General features: G+C 36.9%; 1 protein-coding gene across 2 annotated transcripts in view; it reads right to left on the reverse strand.

Moving 5' to 3' along the window:
- SLC26A7 (solute carrier family 26 member 7) overlaps positions 1–20999 on the reverse strand; it is a 52216-nt gene that overhangs the window by 22723 nt on the left and 8494 nt on the right. Inside the window, exons 2-9 of one of the 2 annotated variants that reach the window (XM_087706869.1) lie at positions 18403–18513; positions 16013–16182; positions 11719–11883; positions 9111–9263; positions 6357–6439; positions 4254–4401; positions 3660–3773; positions 1946–2023 (exon numbers count right to left, since the gene is read on the reverse strand). In XM_087706869.1, the coding sequence (XP_087562995.1) occupies positions 1946–2023; positions 3660–3773; positions 4254–4401; positions 6357–6439; positions 9111–9263; positions 11719–11883; positions 16013–16182; positions 18403–18513 (1022 nt within the window). The remainder of the gene's footprint in view (positions 1–1945; positions 2024–3659; positions 3774–4253; positions 4402–6356; positions 6440–9110; positions 9264–11718; positions 11884–16012; positions 16183–18402; positions 18514–20999) is intronic. The other variant, XM_087706870.1, reaches the window with a different exon arrangement.

The following is a 20999-nucleotide window of genomic DNA, read 5'->3' on the forward strand; positions in this document are numbered from 1 at the left end:
ACAGGTTGGATGAACATTCCTGGCCCCCTGCATGCCAATTTCCAGCAAGCAACAATTTCCACAGGGCAGTATCGAATGTCTAGACACTTTAATGAAATTGAGGTTATGTTCAATGTGATAGGTGAACCCAGTCTAGCTCCATTCAGCTGGTTAATCACAATTCTCCCAATGAAGAGAACGATGAATTTTCATAGGTTTTTACAACTAAAATTGGATCAATGTTTGTTTTTATCCAATTTTATGTGCTGCTTTTGGTGATGTTAGTCAGAAATATCCATCTTGTTCAGTTCCAAGCTGGGAGAAAGACACTGGAAACATGAAGGCTGATTGAAAAGATGGTTTATTGATGAAGCAGAACCACATGGATTTGTGGTTCTGGGCAGTTGACAAAATGGAATTGAGAGTGGGTGGGTTTTATAGTTTATTTGGGCTTTCCATTTGAGCTTCCTGTTCCTGTGCAAGAATGTGTATATTATTTGCTGTTAGATTCCTATGAGGTCATGTAGGGGTCATAGCTAGGTAAAAGAGGAAATGCAAATCCTAGGTGTTTGTCTGAGCTAAGTTTGGTTGAGGCTTGGACTGCCGTGGGAGTGGTGCAATGAACGGGCTTGTGTTCTGAAAGGGTGTTGGGCAATTCCTATTCTGGCTTAATGGCTTTGTCCTGTGTTGGTAATCCTACCATTCTGGCTTTGTTCAGACTTTGCTGCAGAGAGTTTCTAAATATCCTGTCTTAAATGGGTCTGCATTTCTAAAAGTTGCCTCCTCAGTTTCTGCTTTGGGGCAGGGAGATTGGGGCTGCTTTCTGCCTCTAAAAATATGTTTCTCCATTTCTCCCTTTGGGGCAATATAATATTCTGCTTTTTAAAAATATTTCCCAAAATATTTCATTCTTCTAGGAGGGGTAGGTGCTGACTTTCTGCAGTGAGATCAGCAGCTAGATAAATTTGATTAATTAATCAAATAATGTTTTATAAGCTCCAGCTATTTCCTTTCTTCAGTGGTGGACAACCAAAAGCAATTCATGATTAAAATAATGAATTACCTGTTGGCAATCATACCTTCCACCTGTGTATCACAGCCTTCTTGAATTTTATGATTGTTCTTGAATGAATTTGCAATCTATGTGTACTTATATATGTAAAAATAAGCTCCATTGAATGCAGAGGGATTTTCTTCTGCATATTATAAAGAGTATTAATTCCTTTGAATCAAAGCTGGCTCTTGGCGACTATATTCAGTGCACCTTGATTTCTGATTGTTCAGTGCAACAATATTTATTATTTCCCTACAATGATGTCCCATCTTTCCACCAGAAACTTAAAACAACATATGACAAATGGCCATATGGAAGTGGTTGCTTCTGGGATTATTGTTTTTAAAAACTTCCCAATGTAGCCTATAGCTCGGGGATTTTTAGTGATCTCTCATCAAAGTTCTAAGCAAATCCAACCTAAACCAGAAAATAGCTGAAGTAAATTATCCTACAGTTGCTTTCATTTCTCCTGTTCACCTAAATCTCTTTGCAAGCATTTTTCTTACACAAAAACCATTTTCTTTCTTAAGCAAAAAAAGAAAAAAGAAAAAAAAGGCTTCACGGTTTATACACTGGAAGAATAAATTGTATTCTTGGGCTGAGGCCAAAAACCCCAGCTCAGCCTTACAGCCTATTTTAATCTTATATAGTAGGCACACAATATCTGAGCTTCTTATCCAAGCAAAATAAAAAGTACTTTTGCACATGTTTTTTGTTCTTGGTATGCAGCAATAGAATGTCCTTTCATGGAATCCTAAAGAAAAGTGGAATGATCATTTTCAGAAATAATAATTTCAGCTAAGTAGCTATGCAATCCAAATAATAATAGTAAAGAACTATAGTAATAAAAGTAGAATAGTAATTAAATAATAAGCACATAATAATAGTTAAAAGGAAAAAAAAGAATTGTACCATGGGTAGCCAGTATAACATTGGTCCTATTGCATAGATAACCACAAGAACCAATATACAAGATATCAGACAAGCCACCTAAAAAGAGTTGGAAAGAAAAAAGTATCATATTATTCAGATTCCAAAACTCCTACAAATAAAAGTTCTTGGTTTTCTCAAAGTTGCTGAGCATAACAAACCACTGCAGACATATAAAAATTAACAGAGATGAGAAAGGGAATTTTGGCTCTCTCACAATCTAGAATTGGAAACATTTGAGAATAAATTAATATTTTTCTTGTTATAGGTTATCCCTACATTACGCAAGAAGAAAATGCTTGTATCAAATAACAGGATATACAACATAAATTTAAAAGTGGCACATGTTATTTCGGATACCTTACCAAATAAGAGCTTTAAAGGAGAAAACTCAAGGATGTAAAGTTGTATTTTAAAAAAATAACAATGTGTTCGCTGTCTACTTGCATCTGTATAAATGTTGAAATCCACAGATATTGGTCTATACCCTCATTTCATTTAAATCATGTAGGGTGGATTTGCATTTGTACAGATGCAAACGTAACAAAACCATCTCTTGGAAGCTACCATGGCTTTTGACTGTGGTGAAAAATCTGGGAAATATTGTTCTAATATATCTATCTGGAAGTCTTCAGATAGAGAACCCACCTCTAGTTATTCCAGCAAACTAATGCCGGAGCTATACAATGTTTCTATATGTTAGTCAGGGGTGGCTTCTTGCTTCTGTAACTGCCGGTTCGTTCAGGGATGTGCGCATGCGCATGTGCACAAGCAAAAAACAAAATGGCAGCACCATAGGTGCCGCCGATACAACTGGTTTGGGGACATGGCCGGCTGAATTACTACCTACTTGGCCGAACCAATAGGAACCCACCTCTGATGTTAGTGAATTAAATCTTTACTTTAAAAAAAATATGCTTCAGATTTGATTTGTATGAGCATAATTTACATTTTCTTAAAGAAGTTTCCCTTTTGCTTTGTTTTACTCTGTCTACGAATAGAATAGAATTCTTTATTTGGCCAAATGTAATGGGACACACAAGGAATTTGTCTCCAGTGCATCATAAGCTCTCAGTGTACATACAAGCCGCAAGTGAGAAATCATGATCAAGCTGTATACCAAGTGGTGGAGTATGATAATCCCTAGTTTGATAGTGAAATGCCTGCAAGAAGACAACCAAGATCAGAAAGCACCAAGGACCATGCAGACTGTAGAGTACTTTGATATGACCAACTCACTCTTCATTTTAAGTAAACTTTGTTTTGACTTTAAGAATTTTACATTGGATGACACATTATGGAAGATATATGACTGTCATCAAAAACAAGTAGCTCTTGTCATTTTTTTCCTCTTTTTTCTTCTTTTTGATATTAAAAAAGGACTATGTGATGATTTTTGTGTCAAATGTTTCTCCAACATATAGAGCATCATTTTGGCAAAGAAGTAAGGAAAGGAAAGGAATTTCTATTTTTTATAGCTATATACCCTTTTCATAAATGTGACTCTGCTCTAAATGCCAAATGAATGTACTATAAATTTTAAAGTTTCTTTGTCATGCTGATTTGGTTCTTAATTACACTATGATTTGCAGGATTTTTAAAGATGATGTATTAAAAGCTAATACTTCTCTCTGAGTTGAATGATCATTGTATATAGGCCACTGTCCCTACCCATTTATCATGGCAGTAGGAATACCTGTGTTTTTGCTCCAGTGTTGTACAGAAGTACGGTTCGTCCCATGGCTGCTGCACTTGGTATGCAAAAGAAAAATGAAGGGATCACATTGCTGAGGCCATGAGCCAAGAACTCCTGAAAAAGTTGTTTCAAAAAAATAAAGAAGGGGCTAGGTCAAAGTGCAATCAAATATCCTCAACTGAAATCAACTTGCCTTCCCATCTCTTATACCAGGGTGTCAAAGTTAAGGCCCATAGGCCGGATCCAGCCTCCGGGTTGCTTAGATCCCAGGCTCCATTTTCGGCCACAATGGCCTCCTACAGCCCTCTGCCAATGAAAGTGGAGCTCGGGGGGAGTTCCATTTTCACTGGCAGAGGGCTGCAGTTTGGGAGCCCGATTTCATTGACATAGCGCTTGGCCCACCATAGCCATCCCCAACACGACTGATGTCAGGCTGGCCATGCCCACCCTGGCCATTCCCAACCCAGCCTCCCGAGGTCAAACACCATCCTGATGCGGCCCTCAATGAAATAAGTTTGACACCCCTGTCTTATACCATCGTCTCCAAAAAAATGTATCCTGAAGGCAAATTTTAAGGCTACTATCTTTTTTAACCTGGTTATCATCCACAGAGTAATGAAATCTTTGTGCAGAGTCATGGGCCAGAGCTAGAGATGCCACATAACCGACTAATGCAACTCCAAAAGCCTCTGTCACTACTTCAGGGAGGATCTTCAAAGGTGGAGATCTTGGTGCTGGTATCCTGCAAAAGTAAGGACACTTTTAGGTGGCAGAAAATGTCCCACTAAAGAATGTGGCAAAACTGTTGTGAATATTAAATGGATATCCCAGATTAATCAGATGTACTGTACATTATTCTAGTATTACAAATATCATTAGAACCTGCAAAGCACCATGCATTACAGGTACTGCATTTTTTTCTTCTGTTCAATCATGTCCAATTCTCAAAACTGAATCTATTTATCAGTTATCTGCTCAGTTCTGTACTCTTTAAAACTGTTAAAACATTAGCATGGCTAAAGATCATGATCTGGATTATGCAGTTTAAATTTGAACTCAGTCAACAGTTTAATTTGTTGATAACTGTATGCAAGTCTCAAAGTCAAATGCCACCATGTTTTTTCTAATGTTAGAATAATTTAACTGGTGTATCTTGCAGCTTGTTTTTTTGTTGATTGATTAGTTTTGCTCTGTTTCATTGGTGTCTCCATAGTAATTCTGTGTGAACGAAGTATGCAATTAGTACGATAATCTTTCACCTACAACAGTTCTTTCGAAAATCGAAATTACAAAGGCAATGAAAAAGGTGACATACTGTTTTTCACATTTATGACCGTTGAAGCATCCCCATGGTCACATGATCAAAATCCAGACACGTGGTAACTGACTCATCTTTACAATGGCTGTGTCTCAGGATCATGTCATCACATTTTGCAACCTTCTGACAAGCAAAGTCAATGGGGAAACCAAATTCAGTTAATAATCGTATTACTAACTTAGCAACTGCATTAGATTCACTTAACAATTGTGGCAAGAAAGCTCATAAAATGGGGCAAAACTCACTTAACAAATGTCTCACTTCACAACATAAATTTTGGGCTCAACTGCCCCATTTTACCATCTTTATTTGCCACAGTTGTTAAGTGAACCACGTTGTTAAATTAGTAACACAGCTGTTAAGTGAATCTGGCTTCCCCATTGACTTTGCTGGTCAGAAGGTCGCAAAAGGTGATCGCATCGTTGTACGTTTGAAAAACAGTCATGTTACTTTTTTCAGTGCCATTGTAACGTCAAACAGTCACTAAATGAATGTTTGTAACTCAAGGACTACCTGTATATACACAGAGAATGTAATTTTAAATAAAGTGACCAAGCAAGCCACGCAAAGGACACAAGGTTTTTAAGAAGCCAAAGCTTTAACTCGTCTCTTTCAAATGCTGCGCACAAGTTTTAATAAAAATTGTATTCTTATCTTATTCTTTGTCAAAGTGTCATTTAATAAAACCTAAATGTGGGTGCTGGGAAAACAAAATGTTCTGATAAATCCAATCCCTTGTCTGGTTATATTTTTCTTCTTTCAAAAAACATTCCTGCCCCCACAAGATGCAATGAAAGGAAATATATTTATAGCGACTCCTGAGCTTATTTCAATGCATTTCAGGTACTGGGTATGTGTGGGGGCAGAGAACATTCCATAGCCTTCAAATTTCCCACCACTGAAATAAATTACTGTAAAAGAAGCAGAGAGGCACAAGAAGTAGATCTAATGTCAAATTTCTCAACCCAAGATTAAGCCCCATCTGTGACCAGAAAGAGAATAGTCTATAAGTGAAAAACAAAGGACAGATTATTTTATTATTGAATGTATAAATTTAAAAGCATTTGATTTATCCCTTTGAAAACTCTCTGTATGAATTACAGAAAGTACACTCAAAAAGATGCAGAAAACATTTGCCAACAGTGATATGTTATTAAAAACAAAATTATTAGGTACCAGATTCTGATTTCATTTCTTCTCCTGAGATGTTATCATTTGTATTAATACAAACTGTGCACTTTTATTTTAATTCTTCAATTGTTTTGTTGCTTAGTTCACATTAACAACTTAAACCTACTGTATAAAATCTGGGTAAGAAATAACTATATTTCCATATGCGGATACATGTATATAAACACTATTTATAGAAGACTCATTACCCTTTTGGAATATGTCCCACAACTTCCAGGCCAAAACTGCGCTCCATGTCAGCAGAATAGCAGATGAAAGAGGTAGCAATTACCTATTGTCAAACAACAATAAAGATTAAGTGATTTGAAACAAGGTTATATATATTTTTTAAAAGTACAAGAAGTAGCATAACTGTTTTTCTACTTTCTTTGAAATATGGATTAAGACCAACTATACAGCCAACTATGAGATGGGATCACTTGTTGAATACCATAATGATCAACTCAGGTTATGGGTTCAGGGAGACATAAAGGAATGTTCTTTGATCCAAAGGCCATATGGTTTCTCGTAAAAAACAATGGGAGCCTTGTAGCCATACTTCCTTCAGTAACATGTCTTAATATGTTTCAGAATTCCAAAGGTGTTCCCTCCATATTCATCAGCATTTTACATAACTCATTCAAACCACTGAACTGCCGACCTTTCTGATTAACAAGCTCAGTGTCTTAGCCATTGAGCCACTTAACGGAGTGAGCTCCCATTACTTGTCCCAGCTTCTGCCTAGCAGTTTGAAAACATGTAAAATGCAAGTAGAAAAGTAGGAACCACCTTTGGTGTGAAGGTAACAGTGTTCCATGCGCCTTTGGCATTTAGTCATGCCAGCCACGACCATGGAGACATCTTTGGGCAGTGCTGGCTCTTCGGCTTTGAAACGGAGATGAGCATCGCGCCCTAGAGTCAGGAATGACTAATATGTGTGAGGGGAACCTATAACTCATACAGGGACATGCAGTCACTAGAGGCAGGGGAGGCGGGGCTTCACCAGTCTCCTCAGGAAAAGGAAAGAATTTTAAAGAATTTTTTAAAAATAATTAAAGCCAAGGTAGTTGCTACCAGACTTCAAGTCACAGTGGTTTGGAGTCTGCTTAGTGTTAACTATAGGAGGAGGCAAGAGAACTAGGGGCCTCCTTTGCATAAGGAATTTTTCGCCTTTTAAAAGTTAAGCAAGGGTTAAAAAGCGAAAAATTTCGTATGCAAAGGAGGCACTGATTCTCCCGCCTCCTGATCTGGGAGCAGCAAATCATGCCTTGCACTTGAGCGACTGCGCAATCTAGCAGCAGGAGCCGTGCTTGTAAAACGTGCCTGTGTGAGCAAGTTCAACTCTCCACTTCGCATCGTGGGAGCAGAACCATCAGAAGACTTAGAGGTCTCTTATTTCCCCATTAACCTGCAATATCTTTAACTAGCTAACATTTAATATACATTTAAATTTGTATTGAAATATTTGTTTTACAAGATTTTTTATATATCAATATTTATTTTAGTTTAAATTAATATTTGTAGAGAATGATTCTCAAAGTATTCATACAGCTATGGCTATGGAAAATGATAAGATGTTAGAATGCATTCCAAATAATTGTCCGGCGGGGCACTTTGCATCGCGGGAGCCGCCAAGACCCGGGTCTGCAGCAAAGGCGCTTGGCGGCTCCCGTGATGCAAAGTGCCCCACCGCCACTGAAGCTGACATTCACGCCGCTGCTGATGCTGCGAGTGGGCGGCGGCAGCGGCGTGAATGTCAGCCTCAGCGGCGGTGGAGCACTTTGCATTGCGGGGGCAGCCAAGCGCCTTTGCTGCAGACCCGGGTATGGTGCTGGGCTGGCCCGGGTCTGCAGCAAAGGCACTTGGCAGCTCCCGCGATGCAAAGTGCCCCACCGCTGCTGAGGCCGACATTCACGCCGCTGCTGCTGCCGCCACCCGCCTGCTGCCCGGCCTGCAGCCAGCCCAGCACCGTGCCTCACCAGCCATAAGCTTCACCGCACGTCACTGATACTCATATTACTGAAGAGAATCTCTAGCCTTCCAGAGACACATTCTGGAGTCCAGGTGGTTGTGGGACCTTCGAAAAGGTAAAAGTCATATAGTCATAGTACAGTCATCCTTTCTAAATATGTAAAAATCCAGGGGAAGGATATGGTAAAATCTCTGCCTGGGCAGCCCTAGACTAGCCTGCCTGAAGATGGTGATTTGGCAATAAATTTATACATCTTTACTTTGGAACCACAATATATATTGATTTAAAGAAAAAGTATCAATGTAGCTAGCTCATCTGACATTTTTAAGAGAAACAAATTGGGGCATTCTTCAAATTAATTACCTTAGCTTATATATCAGAACATTGCCTGACTGACATTAATGGGCACAAACAGTATGGATTAAATCTTTATTACCTTTTTCTTTCATAAGAATGTAATATTTTTCTCAGAAGTTTTATGAGAAACAATATACAAATCTTGTGGCAGTGGACTTTGAAACATGCTGCTTATCAACATCATTTTATTTGATTATTACAGGCAGAAGGAAAATATTTTTTAATGGTCAAGATTTCTAGAATTCTTTACTTACGGTGCTTCCTGGGAATTTAAATTTTTAACTATCCAGCAACATGATTTATTATATTATAAAATAAAATTGTAGCTTGTTTGTGTATTTGTTAGATATTTTTTTAAATCATGCCTTTCCTTTTAGAAATGATATATAGCATAGCATTCCCTCCGTCTTTCTTCCTGCCCTGTCGAGTACCTTCATATATGTCCATGTGCATGTATGCGTGTCGGTCGTTCTGGCAGTTGCCATGGCTGAGAATAGACTTGAACTGATTCACAGCAAATTTATTACAACATCATTACAATGATAAATCTATACATATTTGTTTCATGAAATAAGCAGAAAGCATCAGGAACTGTAGCAAATTATCAATACAGTACCTAAGAAGTCATACTTACCAGAACCAAATCAATAGGAAGCACTATTTTAATTTTCTTCTTAAATTTTTCATTTAGCTCTTTAACAAGAACTAGTATGGCAATACTAGATATAGACAATAGCACAGTTTCCAGCTGAATGGATCTGATGTTTTCAAAAATGTAGGCATAAATCTAAATGGAAAGAAAGATCATACCTTATAAATAAGCAATATTTAAAGATACATTCAGGTATGGAGAAGGTACTGATACTGAGACAAATTGGATCCAGCAATGCCCTCCACAAACAGTAGAGTTTCTTTTGTTTTCTGAAGAGGTGCATATTCAGTTCAAATCTTTATTAGAGAAAAGAGAGGAGCTTAACTTCTGCTAAATGTTTTATCTTTCCTGTAATTTCCAGGGGGCTCCTTAATCTTCTGGAATATAGTATGAATCCTTGATATTTGCTTTATATGCCTATAGAAGTTTAGATGAACACAAATAAATACTATTTAATAGGTGAAAGATATATGGTAGATAACTGACATGGTAAGTTGAATCAACTATGCTTGAAACAGTTTCCAAAATTAATATTAATTTTAAAAACATCAATAATTATGACATAGAATAGCAGGGCTAATAGCCAACTAGCAACAGAAGAATCTGCTATTAATGGCAGAGAAATAAGAATGCCTAGTTTAAGAAACGCAGTAATATCAAGCTCTAAGGCTCACCTTCAACATACACACAAATAGGATCTAAGCAAAGACAAAAGCTCCATGGGAATTCAGAGCAAAACAGAATAACGGAGCTGGAAGGGACCTTGGAAGACTTCTAGTCCAACCTACTGTTCAAGCAGAAGACACTATATCATTCCAGACAAATGGCTGCAAAATGAACCTAGATAGAATCCTAATGATAATTCCACTGAAGATAATCTCTAGAAATAAAAAGGTAATTTGGTGGGTTTTAGGTTGCTGTGAACTCTACCATCAAGCTTAATTGCTTACTCTTCTTATTAGCTATTGCTCTTGTCCAACAACACAAAGAAACTGAGACTGTCATTTCTAGTTTTCCAGAACTGAATTATAGAGGGATAAAATCTCTTTGTCAACCCATGCAAGTTGTTGCGGAGAATTTTGGACTTTTCAACAAAAATGCAATAAGACACTTGAGGACAACACTTGGTGAGACCAAAGGACAGCAAGGTTATTTTTTGTTCCTTGTTGACATTTAATTAAATCATAATCAATTCAACAGATCGTCACAGCAACACAAAAAGAATCACCTGTTGCATAGATAACATTTTCAAGACTAATGCAGACATGTGATATTCATCCAAAGAAAAGCAAATTCATCTCAGGACCTCAAATCAAAGTTTATTTTTGGAATGGTAATGCCCAAATAGATTTTCTGAACAGACAAAGGATAAATCTGTGGCTGATGAACATGGCAAGACTGAATTGGCAGAGTAACCCCCCCCCAACAGAGATGCACATTAGAGATCCAACAATTTTATAATTCAGCCACATAATTGAATAGTGTATACTAAGACATACAAATGACATCATAGAGTTAGTATGCCAAAAAGTATAACTGCAAAGAAAAGCAATTAAGGTTGAAGTTCTAAATGGGTACAGCTATCAAAGCAAACAGATTTATTCAGAAGATTGGAACCTATACTAACAAATCCAATTTTACAGGCAGAAAGCCCCCATTAAATTGCTAAAAAGTACTTTTCTCCAACATTTGGCAGCCAAACGCAACACTGATTTACAATGAAATTGCTTTACAAACATAATTTAAATCTAAGTCTTGAATCATCTAATTCAGAAACTTGTTCCTAAGAAAAATAAGAAATCAGGTCCTAAATATGAACATTCATTTTTAAAGAATTATTTATATATTATTTAGCTTGTTCTTATTTTTAGAAAATGTGCTACGCAGCATTTCAGCTGTCAAGTGGAATCCTGCCATGCCTTGTCTTGAAAAAGCTGGTTTGGAAGTTGTATACTTTATTTTTAATATTGCATATCTCAACATTCTGCATAGCCAAGTACAGCTGGAAAAAGCTACTTTGAAAAATGGATGTGACATGATCCTTTCCCATGTAAGTGGGAAAGGATCATGGTATCTTTCTGGAAGATACTTGCCAGGCTAATGAGCTCATATTTTTGTTTTTTTATATATATAATTTTTAGTAAGTCTTTTGAGACAAAGATAAAAACTAATAGGAACAAACATAAAGTAAAGAAAGAAAAAAATAGAAAGCCAAAAGTATAAGAATTTTATTTATTTATATTTCATATTTCTTAACCACCTGTATGTCTCTTAGAGAATGAAAAGAAATAAAAATAAGTTGCTTTCAATTTTCTTTTACAGCAATTATACCTAAAATTATCTCCTATTCTATGATTACAAAAAAGAAATCACTTTTTTTCCTATACCTGGGCTTCAGAACTCATGGCAAGTTCCAGATAGCATCAGATAGCAAAACTAGAACTGCATCCAGAATTGACTTCAATTAGAGATAACAGAGTCAGGCCTGATCCAAAAGGTCACAATAGTATTTAGAGTTTATCCTGCAACTTCAATAAGCATGCAAATAAAGACAAAACAGCACAGCAAACATTTATCAATATATACTCACGTAAAAGAATCCCAGAGGCCCTGAGATATATGGCATTTTCATTCCCAGGAGATACTTCACTTGCGAAGTCACAACATGCGTAGCTGCCCCAGTTGTCATTGCACTTATCACTGGCTCTGTTAGCAAGAAGGTAGCACTGCCCAAATGTAGCATAAACATTGCTACCTGAGAAACCAGAAATATAATAGAGATTGCCTTCAGACGCAGTTACTGATTCTAATGTAGAAATGAGAAACGCTAACTGGCATTTTTTTAAAAAAAAAACAAAAAGGAGGTGAGAAAGTTCCATGAGCCAGTCAAGTAGAAGTTAGTTTTTTGGGGGGTTTCTCTTTTGATTTTTTCTTTTCCCACTGGTGTGGGCATGTATTGTTTAAGAAACAAAAATTATTATTATTATTATTATTATTATTATTATTATTATTATTATTATTATTATTATTATTATTATTATTATTAAATAATAATTATAGTCAAATGAAAATGGATATATGATGATGGTGATATGTATGAATATTTGAGTTAAAATGCTCGAGTTAACATGAATTATGTTTGTTGACTGTGAAAGAGATGCACGAAAGTCTATTTGTAACCAACTGATATACTTTCTATAGCATGTAAAGAAAGATGTTGTATTTGTTTTAAATTAAAAATTAAAAAATTTTAATTAAAAAAAAAGAAGTTAGTTCATTACTCATTGCACCCATGAATAGCCTTTCAACCCATTTTAACTTCCATACATTTATTAAATGCTATCTCTCTTGTGTTTACACAATATGTATGTATGTATGTATGTATGTATGTATGTATGTATGTATGTATGTATGTATGTAGCACATTACCCTTAAAAGTTACTATATAGGTAATCCTCAATTTACAACCACAATGGCCCCAAGGTTTCTGTTGCTAAGCAAGACCATTGTTAAATGAGCTGTGCCCCATTTTATGATCTTTTTTGCCACAGTCGTTAAATGAATCATTGGAGCTGTTAAGTGAATCATGTGGTTGTTAATTGAATCTGGATTCCTCCATTAATTGTGCTTGTCAGAATCCAGCTGGAAAGGTTACAAATGGTGTTCATATGACACAGGACAGTACAACTGTCATAAATAATCTGATAGATAAGGATAACAGGATAATGTGATTGTGGGGATGCTGCAATTGTCCGAAGTGTAAAAACTTGCCATAAATTACTTTTTTGTAACTTTGAAAGGTCACTAAACGAATGGTTGTAAGCAGAGGTGGTATTCAGCAGGTTCTGACCAGTTCTGGAGAACTGGTAATGGAAATTTTGCGTAGTTCAGAGAACCAGTAAATACCACCTCTGACTGGCTCTGCCCTCATCTATTCTCTGCCTCCCGAGTCCCAGCTGATTGGAAGGGAATGGAGATTTTGCAGTAACCTTCCCCTGGAGTGGGGAGGGAATGGAGGTTTACAGTATCCTTGCCCTGCCACGCCCACCAAGCTACCCCATGCCCACCAAGCCACGCCCACAGAACCGGTAGTAAAAAAAATTGAATCCCACCATTGGTTGTAAGTTAAGAACTGACTGTATTCAATTTATAAAATTCAGACTAACCCATTTGAAATGTAAAAGGTTAGATTTCTAGATATCACAACTGGAGGGATAGAAGAGAAGTTGCCCTGCCGTTGCCAGCATGTTTTTTAGCAGGTTTCATATTCTTCATGCTTGCACAGAACAATCTGAACTGTGTGCGAAAGTGAAGCAAACCATTAGCAATGCCAGTAGGAACCCACCCCTGATAACTTCCACTCATTTTCCTCGACAACAGCCTTGTGATGTAAGTACTTTTATCAAGCCCTGCACCAAGGGTATCATCAAGGAAAGAAGAATCACACAGACTTCGGTAAGGCAATAATTAGAGCCAAAATACAGAATCCTAAAATGTGTGTTAGAAACCTCCAATCCTAATTTGATAGTGAGTTCATTAAAGCAGAGGTTGTTTTTTTTAAAAAAAAAACATTTTCAATCTATTCCTGAGCTTGGATTAAGGAGCCATTTTTGAGATGGCCCCTTAGGCCCAAAGTCTACTAAATCAAGGCCCATTAAACAGAATTCAAGGGCGGATGGAAAGCTTATATGAATTTTATTAAACATCTTCCATAAGATAATATTTTATTAATTTATTAGCATGCAATATACATTTACACAAACACACACACACACACACACATCTATCTGTTCATAGTTAAAATATGAAGATCATATTTTGGGAAGTCAAGAGCTTTAGCAGCTTGGATTTGTTCCAGATCCTTGCCATACTGACTTTGAATTATTTGATACTTTTTTAAAAGAAAAACTCTCAGCGGAGCATGAATGCAGCTATTCAGAACATCTCGACAAGTTTGGCTTTTGGCCTTCCTTTAGAACAAAAACATCATTTACCATTTGTGCATTGCGCTATCTGGGCTATGAGAAGTTAAAACATGATTTGTGATATAAGCCGCAGTTGATCGGGTTCGCATAACAAGGTTAACCATGAAAATGATGTCCAAAACAAATATCAGCGGGGATTAGTGAATATGATCCCTCTTCAATCACATGTGTTTAACAATTGTCTTTTGCTGTGTTTAAAACTATGGTGTGCTTATCACCGTTTGGAGATCTCTGGGAAGATGTGCTGTAGATGATGAAAAAAGAGAGAGTAAGGTAAAAAGAAAAAGACCAAAATGCTGAGAGAAGATTGAATAAAAAAAGAAATAAAGATTTCCATAATTCCGTACCCAGTGTAGGTCAATTCAAAAGCATTTCTCCATTGGATAAACAAAGATTAGAACAAAAAATGCTGATTAGTTTTTGTGAGAATAAAATATGTTTTCTTTCTGATAATATTTATCAGCAAGTAATGATAAGTCTTTTAAACATACCCGGACCTAGTGTAGAAAACAAAAAAGATAGCTAGTTCAACTGCTAATATATTTTCAACTTCTATTACAATAACATTTCATTCAGATATTATATTCAAAGGTGATTCAGTTGAATCTCATATTAGAAAAACTGAGTGCCTCTGAAACCAATGTAGATGCGCCTACACAAATACACTTCTTTTCCAATCAATTCTAAATATTTCATAATTCAATCGATGATTTGAGCTGGACGTTGTATAATTTGCAAAGCCTCTAATTGACCCAAAAGAAAGCATATAAATAGAAGCTTCTGAGACTCACTTATTATAAGATTTTGATAAAAATAGTTTTCATTGCAAAACTGGAATACTCTAATAGTTCATTATGGATATGATCCATGCACACATAACATTCAGCAACACAAATCATTCTTCATCTTTCACATATTCACATTTTTTAAAGACTGAATCTGTACCAGGAAAATGGAAGAAGCATAATTATCATTTCCAGATATAAGAGCATACATGCAACTGATTATTTGAGCTTATTTATAAATGATATAAGCAAAGTCACTAGAATTATTGAGATGATTAACCTTTTTTTATGAAATTGTGCATGGTAAGTGTGGAACATGCAGTCATACACTACACTAATGTTTACTATGCAAGGTGAAAGAGAAGATGGCTTTTCCATTCATTTCGTGTACAAAAGTCATCCAAATTAACATTGCTGATACAGCACTTCTTCTCAAACACAGTTGCCCCATTGGTGGGTTATAAATCATGCTAAGCCAGAGAATTGGCTTAAAAGTATACAGAGCAGAGGCATTTAGGATATTGAGAATTACAGCTTCCATCATACCTCATCGTTGGCTATCTTCCCTAAGAATGGCAGAGTATATAATTTATTAGCCTCTGGAATGCACAGATTATCTACTGTACTCCCACCAAGCAGACTTTGTTCAATTTTAGATCAGTGTGTTGTGAAAGCCTAAGTACTGTGATTTGTGTGCCATATTTATATTTATTGCGTTAAATGAAAGAAATCAATTTAAATTTAAATTACAAGTCATGATTAAATAATGTTTCAATATAATATGTGGTATATAATCCCAAATTATGTGGCCTGTTTCTCATGGAAACTGTGGTGGTGCAGGGGTTAGAATGCAGTACTGCAGGTTACTTCTGCTAACTGCTGCCAGCAGTTCAGCAGTTCAATTCTCATTGGCTCAAAGTTGATTCAGCTTTCCATCCTTCTGAGGTTGGTAAAATGAGGACCCAGTATGTTGGGAGCAGTATGCTGACTCTGTAAAACTGCTTAGAGAGGGCTGCAAAGTACTGTAAAGTGGTATATAAGTCTAAGTGCTTTTGCTACTTTAGTACAAGAACTAGTTTTCTATTTATAAAATTCAGCTTTCTGAAAATCTTACTTGAATCAGTCCTCCTAGTAGTGAAACTGCTGCAGCAACTCCAATCCTCTGCATCTCAAACTCAGATAAGCCCAATACTTCAGATGTATTGTCTGAAGTGAAATTGCTTATGGGAGGAACAAGACGCTCAACAGCATTTGCAGAAATCAAGGAGGTCAGAGCAAAGGTTCCTGCAAAAGAAGAAAGAATTTTTCATCTGTTTAATTCCTATAAGATGACTTTAAGTTGCTTAGGAAGAAAGAAATATCTTTACAGCTAAGCCATGATTCAGTTTGCTTGGTTTGGAGATGACATGTTGTGTGAACCCAACCTCTGCATTTAAATATGTCTTATTATGATGATGTTTGATTTTTCTCATTTATAGCACATTTAACAAAATCATGGTTAAATAAACCATAGCTATATGATTCCAGACTATGTCCAACTAATGCTAATTCTCACTTGAATTCTTTGAGCATGTTATGTTTTATAACCATTTTGAACTTCCGAAAGTTGTAAGATCTGGTGATATTGATTTATTAACTGATTGACTGAATTCTAATTATTGTCAGTACACCATAGCTATATCCACATATCCTATGTCTTTCCGGCATATTTTTCTTTCCTCCCTCAGAGCTGACGCCAGCCAGAGCATAGAAGTAGGGCCAAGATCAGAAGATGTGAAGAGACCTGACTCAGAGAATCGCCAAGAGTCAGACAAGACTGAATGGATAACATCATCATCATTTTGCTTTCTGCAAACATCACCTTTATACATGTTCTCTTGCCATAGACATTCATTTCCATATTGAGAACTCCATTGTACGTTATACAAATTCTAGGCAACAAACTGTTCACTGTTTTTTTTGTATGTACATGAGTCGTATGACTGCATATATATGCAATCTTTCTGCTGAAGCTTATCTGAATTTTTTTTAAAAAAAATTTCAGGGATAGTTGGATGTCCAGCAGTGGTCTAGACTGCATAAATATTAGCATAAAATAAGGACAAAAGAAATAGTTTAGAATGCCATAGGTAGAAGCTGATTCTTTGCATGAGAAATCAGTTGCTGATTGTGTGTATAAAAGAAACAGCATGCAACAGAAAAGACTTCTATCTCAGTTTTTAGAGGGTTCAGGCACACAGTTCAGACCAAGGTGGACAAATAGTTTAGCCTGCAAAACACACCTTTCCCTTTTCTATAGACTAAATTTGCATCCATCAATCATGGATGAAAGAATGTCTTCTTATATGGTCCCTTCGTAATGGGTGGAGCTATTAACTGCACATTTTTTATAGCACGACCAACAAGTATGTTAACTGAAAATTATGAAAGTTGGTACCTATAGAAAAAAAAGTCATAGAAAGATTTAATTTATATTTGCTTCATTTAAAATCAAATATCATTAACATGGTCCTTCCTTCCTTCCTTCCTTCCTTCCTTCCTTCCTTCCTTCCTTCCTTCCTTCCTTCCTCTAGTCAGACAATTACAATTTGGTAATTCTTAAAGATCTTGAGAAGTAAAGTCAAGGATTTTGAAGCCCCTGTATAGCCCTGAGGCCTTGGGCTATTCATCTCCGATATATCTGAGACTTTTACAATAAGCACATCCTTAATGAACCAATAGATACTTAAGAAAACATAGCAGTTAAAAACATATATATATTCATATATAAATATGAACATATAACATATTCTGCTGACTCAACATTATCATCACTTCCAAAGAACTCGCCACAAAATTCAAATCCAGCTTGCCAGTGAGTGGCAAGAGACCTTTAACGAAATGCTTTGGATACATTCCGATGCAAATTCTATGTACTTTGGATGGGGTGTTGCTATCCTAGCAGACCACATGGCTCCCACAGGGCTGTTAAATGTAATGCTGAATGCACTTTTGGCACACAGGCTATTTGCAAAGAGCCACACAATTACTCAAAAGAACACAACTGCTTCTCAGAAAGCATAATAATAACCAGAGAGAATGTGCATGTAGTTGAGCTTTTCAGCCCGAGGGTTTGGCTTTGTGGGAGGTTCCATACAGTTCGGCATTTTAAGTGAAGAGACACGGTCCCCAATATCAGAAAGACACAATTCTTTATCTTCCTCCATCATGTTCAACCCATATCAAATTATGGGAGACATGACCCCATACCCAGATCCATTGTTTTCTGCAACTAAGACCAGATGGTTTCCTCTTCCATGAAATAAGCCTGCTTCACATGCTAAGAAGTCAATGTCTTTAATTATGAAGTTGAAGACTGTCATTGTTTCAGAATAAATGAAATACAGAATAGTGCAACAAACCTAACTGATCTGTGCTTGTTGGTCTTCATTACATACTAAGATATCAAAAGGAAAGAAAGAGGTAAGATTGCTAAGTTTTTCAAACTGAACCACTAGGACTTACCTGGGGCAACATGACGACCCATTCCAAATATGGCATAAATAATAGCAGGAAAGAATGATCCATATAAACCAAACACCGGATGCACTGATGATAGAATAGCAAAAGCCAGCCCTGTAGAAAAGGTACATTGGGAGAACAAGATACAGTATAAGCCATTAGGAAAATATAAACATAACTGATGGGAAGAATTCCCTTCAAGGGCTATTTTAAGAGGTATAAATAGCTATATTATAACCCTGAGAATTCATATTTCCTGCAGTCTGGCCTTTTCTAATAAAAGATCATTTTTGGCCCTTGAAAATTTTTGCTATTTGGAATAATTAATGGCATTGCATGATATTGCACACAGACATTCCATGACTTACTCCAGATTCCAATATTTTTATGTATAAGGCTGCACTATTTCTCAAACTAGCCCTATATTTTTTACCATATATTTGCAACCCAGATCTAATATCCTAAATTCAATATTAAAAATACAAGGGCAGGTTATGTGAAAAAGCAAAAGAAATTATAGTTACACCTTATTCGCTCTAAAGAAAGACACATGCAAAGTTACTCATTCTGTAAGGATTTAAATGCGTGAATGAATATTCTAAATTACATAATGGAAAAGCCAAGTAATGAACTTTCATGAAGTTGGGACACAAGCAACAATAGAAAAAAAAAGGCTGTGGTAATCAGGACACTTGCCAAACAAAACTGCAATGCAATTTGCTGAAAAATACTTCCAAGTTGTCCGTATTCAAAGTTATAACTACAAGGGCAAAAAAATCTACGGTACTTAGAACAACATCCAGGGTTAAGGAGCACATTAGTCATTCATAATCTGGAATTTGGCCTTGTATTCTATAATTTTTAAAAAAAATCAAAACCTTAACCAGCTATAATTTAGGAGCAAGGGGAATCTTCTAAATTTGTTTTAAATTTACATTCAATCTCTTAATGTCTATAGAGCAGTGACGTGAGGTGAGGTTTATGGCTGGTGAGGCAGTCCTCTCCCCTGACACCCCACTGACTAAAGCACTTTCTTTTGCCCGCCTGAGCTCGTGGTAGCCCGCCTGAGCTCTGCCGCAAGCACAGGCGGGCGAAAGAAAGTGCTTTAGTCAGTGGCGTGTCGGGGGAGAGGAGAGAATGCCTGAGCATTGCATTTATTAAAGAAAAAAGAAAAAAAAGGAAATTTGAAGGAAAAGAGGGAGCGTGGGGTGGGGGGCATCAGAAACGGAGAAAGAGTGGAAGAAGAGTGAGCGCGATGCTGCAGCTTTAAACAGAATGACAGAGTTGAAGCCTCTAAAAATGCGTCCTCTACTATGAGGCAGGAGAACTGCGTGCCTCAACTATCTCGGGGTTTTTTAGGCTTTTAACCCTCGCTTAACTCTGCTCGAGCGCCTAAAAAATCAGACTAGATGAGGCATGCAGTTCTCCGGCCTCATAGTAGAGGACGCTTTTTAGAGGCTTTTTTAAACAGGCAGTTATTCACGGTGTGGCAGCAGCTAGCTAGCCTAACCTCAGCACTCGCCTTTTCCTGTTTACATTTTTTTTTCCTTTTCATGATTGACAGTGGTGAGGCTGTACCTACCCTGCCTCCCCTGACTGCACGTCACTGCTATAGAGATTCTCAGTTATGCAGGTCATGGTTGTTTCAAGAGGCAACTGGACTATCTGGTTTTTCTTTGAAGACATTTCGTTTCTCATCCAAGAAACTTCATTCAATCTCTAGAATGGAACAACTTGCCTCCAGAAGTTGTGAAAGCTCCGACACTGGAAGTTTTTAAGAAGATGTTGGATAACCATTTGTCTGAAGTGGTGTAGGGTTTCCTGCCTAAGCTGGGGGTTGGACTAGAAGATCTCCCTTCCAACTCTGTTATTCTATTCTATTCTTAATTGGTACATGTGCCAGGTCCCTTCCTGAAACACTTTTTCTGCGGTCGCCTCATCCTGTGGAACGTCTTCCCCCAATTGATTCAACAGGATCCCTAGAAGGCCATAAAGACCTAGTTGTTACCGCTGGAACTTGGGTAAACTTTGATGGGAGTCGGTGGATGGTTTTGGGGGCATCCCAGCAGGATTATTGAGCTATTTACGAAAAATAATAAATGTGAGATATGCAGAAATAAATAAGGGGCTTATATGATCCCAGGCTCTTTGATTTTGGCCCTGGCCAATTTAATTTTCTAAAAAAAATTTAAAAACTCACCTGGGAGGCACCACAACTTTGAACAACCTAATGCACATTTAGGACATCATTTTTAAAAATCCAGTTAAAATCAAGCTCGGTTTAAGCTAGGGCTCAGTCCAATGGAGTATATCTAATTAAATTTAACAGGGATTTTTGTTTGCTGAGACAAGTATAGAAATGCACCGTTAAGTATTTAATCCAACCAATTTCAGAAAAATGTAAACATTCCTAACTTCCTGCAGGTGATGCACTGAAGAATGAGAGAGCCAGCAGAGCTAACAAAAATGCTAGTATTTACAAAGAATATTCCGCTCCAGTTTTAACTCAAATGATTCCCCAGCTTTTTAGTCCTCACCTTCTAAAATGTCAAGAAGTTTCTAGGCAACCCATGTCTTGTTCAGTCATCATTTCAGAGATA

The sequence above is a fragment of the Thamnophis sirtalis genome, unplaced genomic scaffold, assembly GCF_051295495.1.
Source record: "Thamnophis sirtalis isolate CommonGarterSnake01/CBP01778 unplaced genomic scaffold, rThaSir2_p1.2 scaffold_2, whole genome shotgun sequence".
Classification (NCBI taxonomy): Eukaryota; Metazoa; Chordata; class Lepidosauria; order Squamata; family Natricidae; genus Thamnophis; species Thamnophis sirtalis.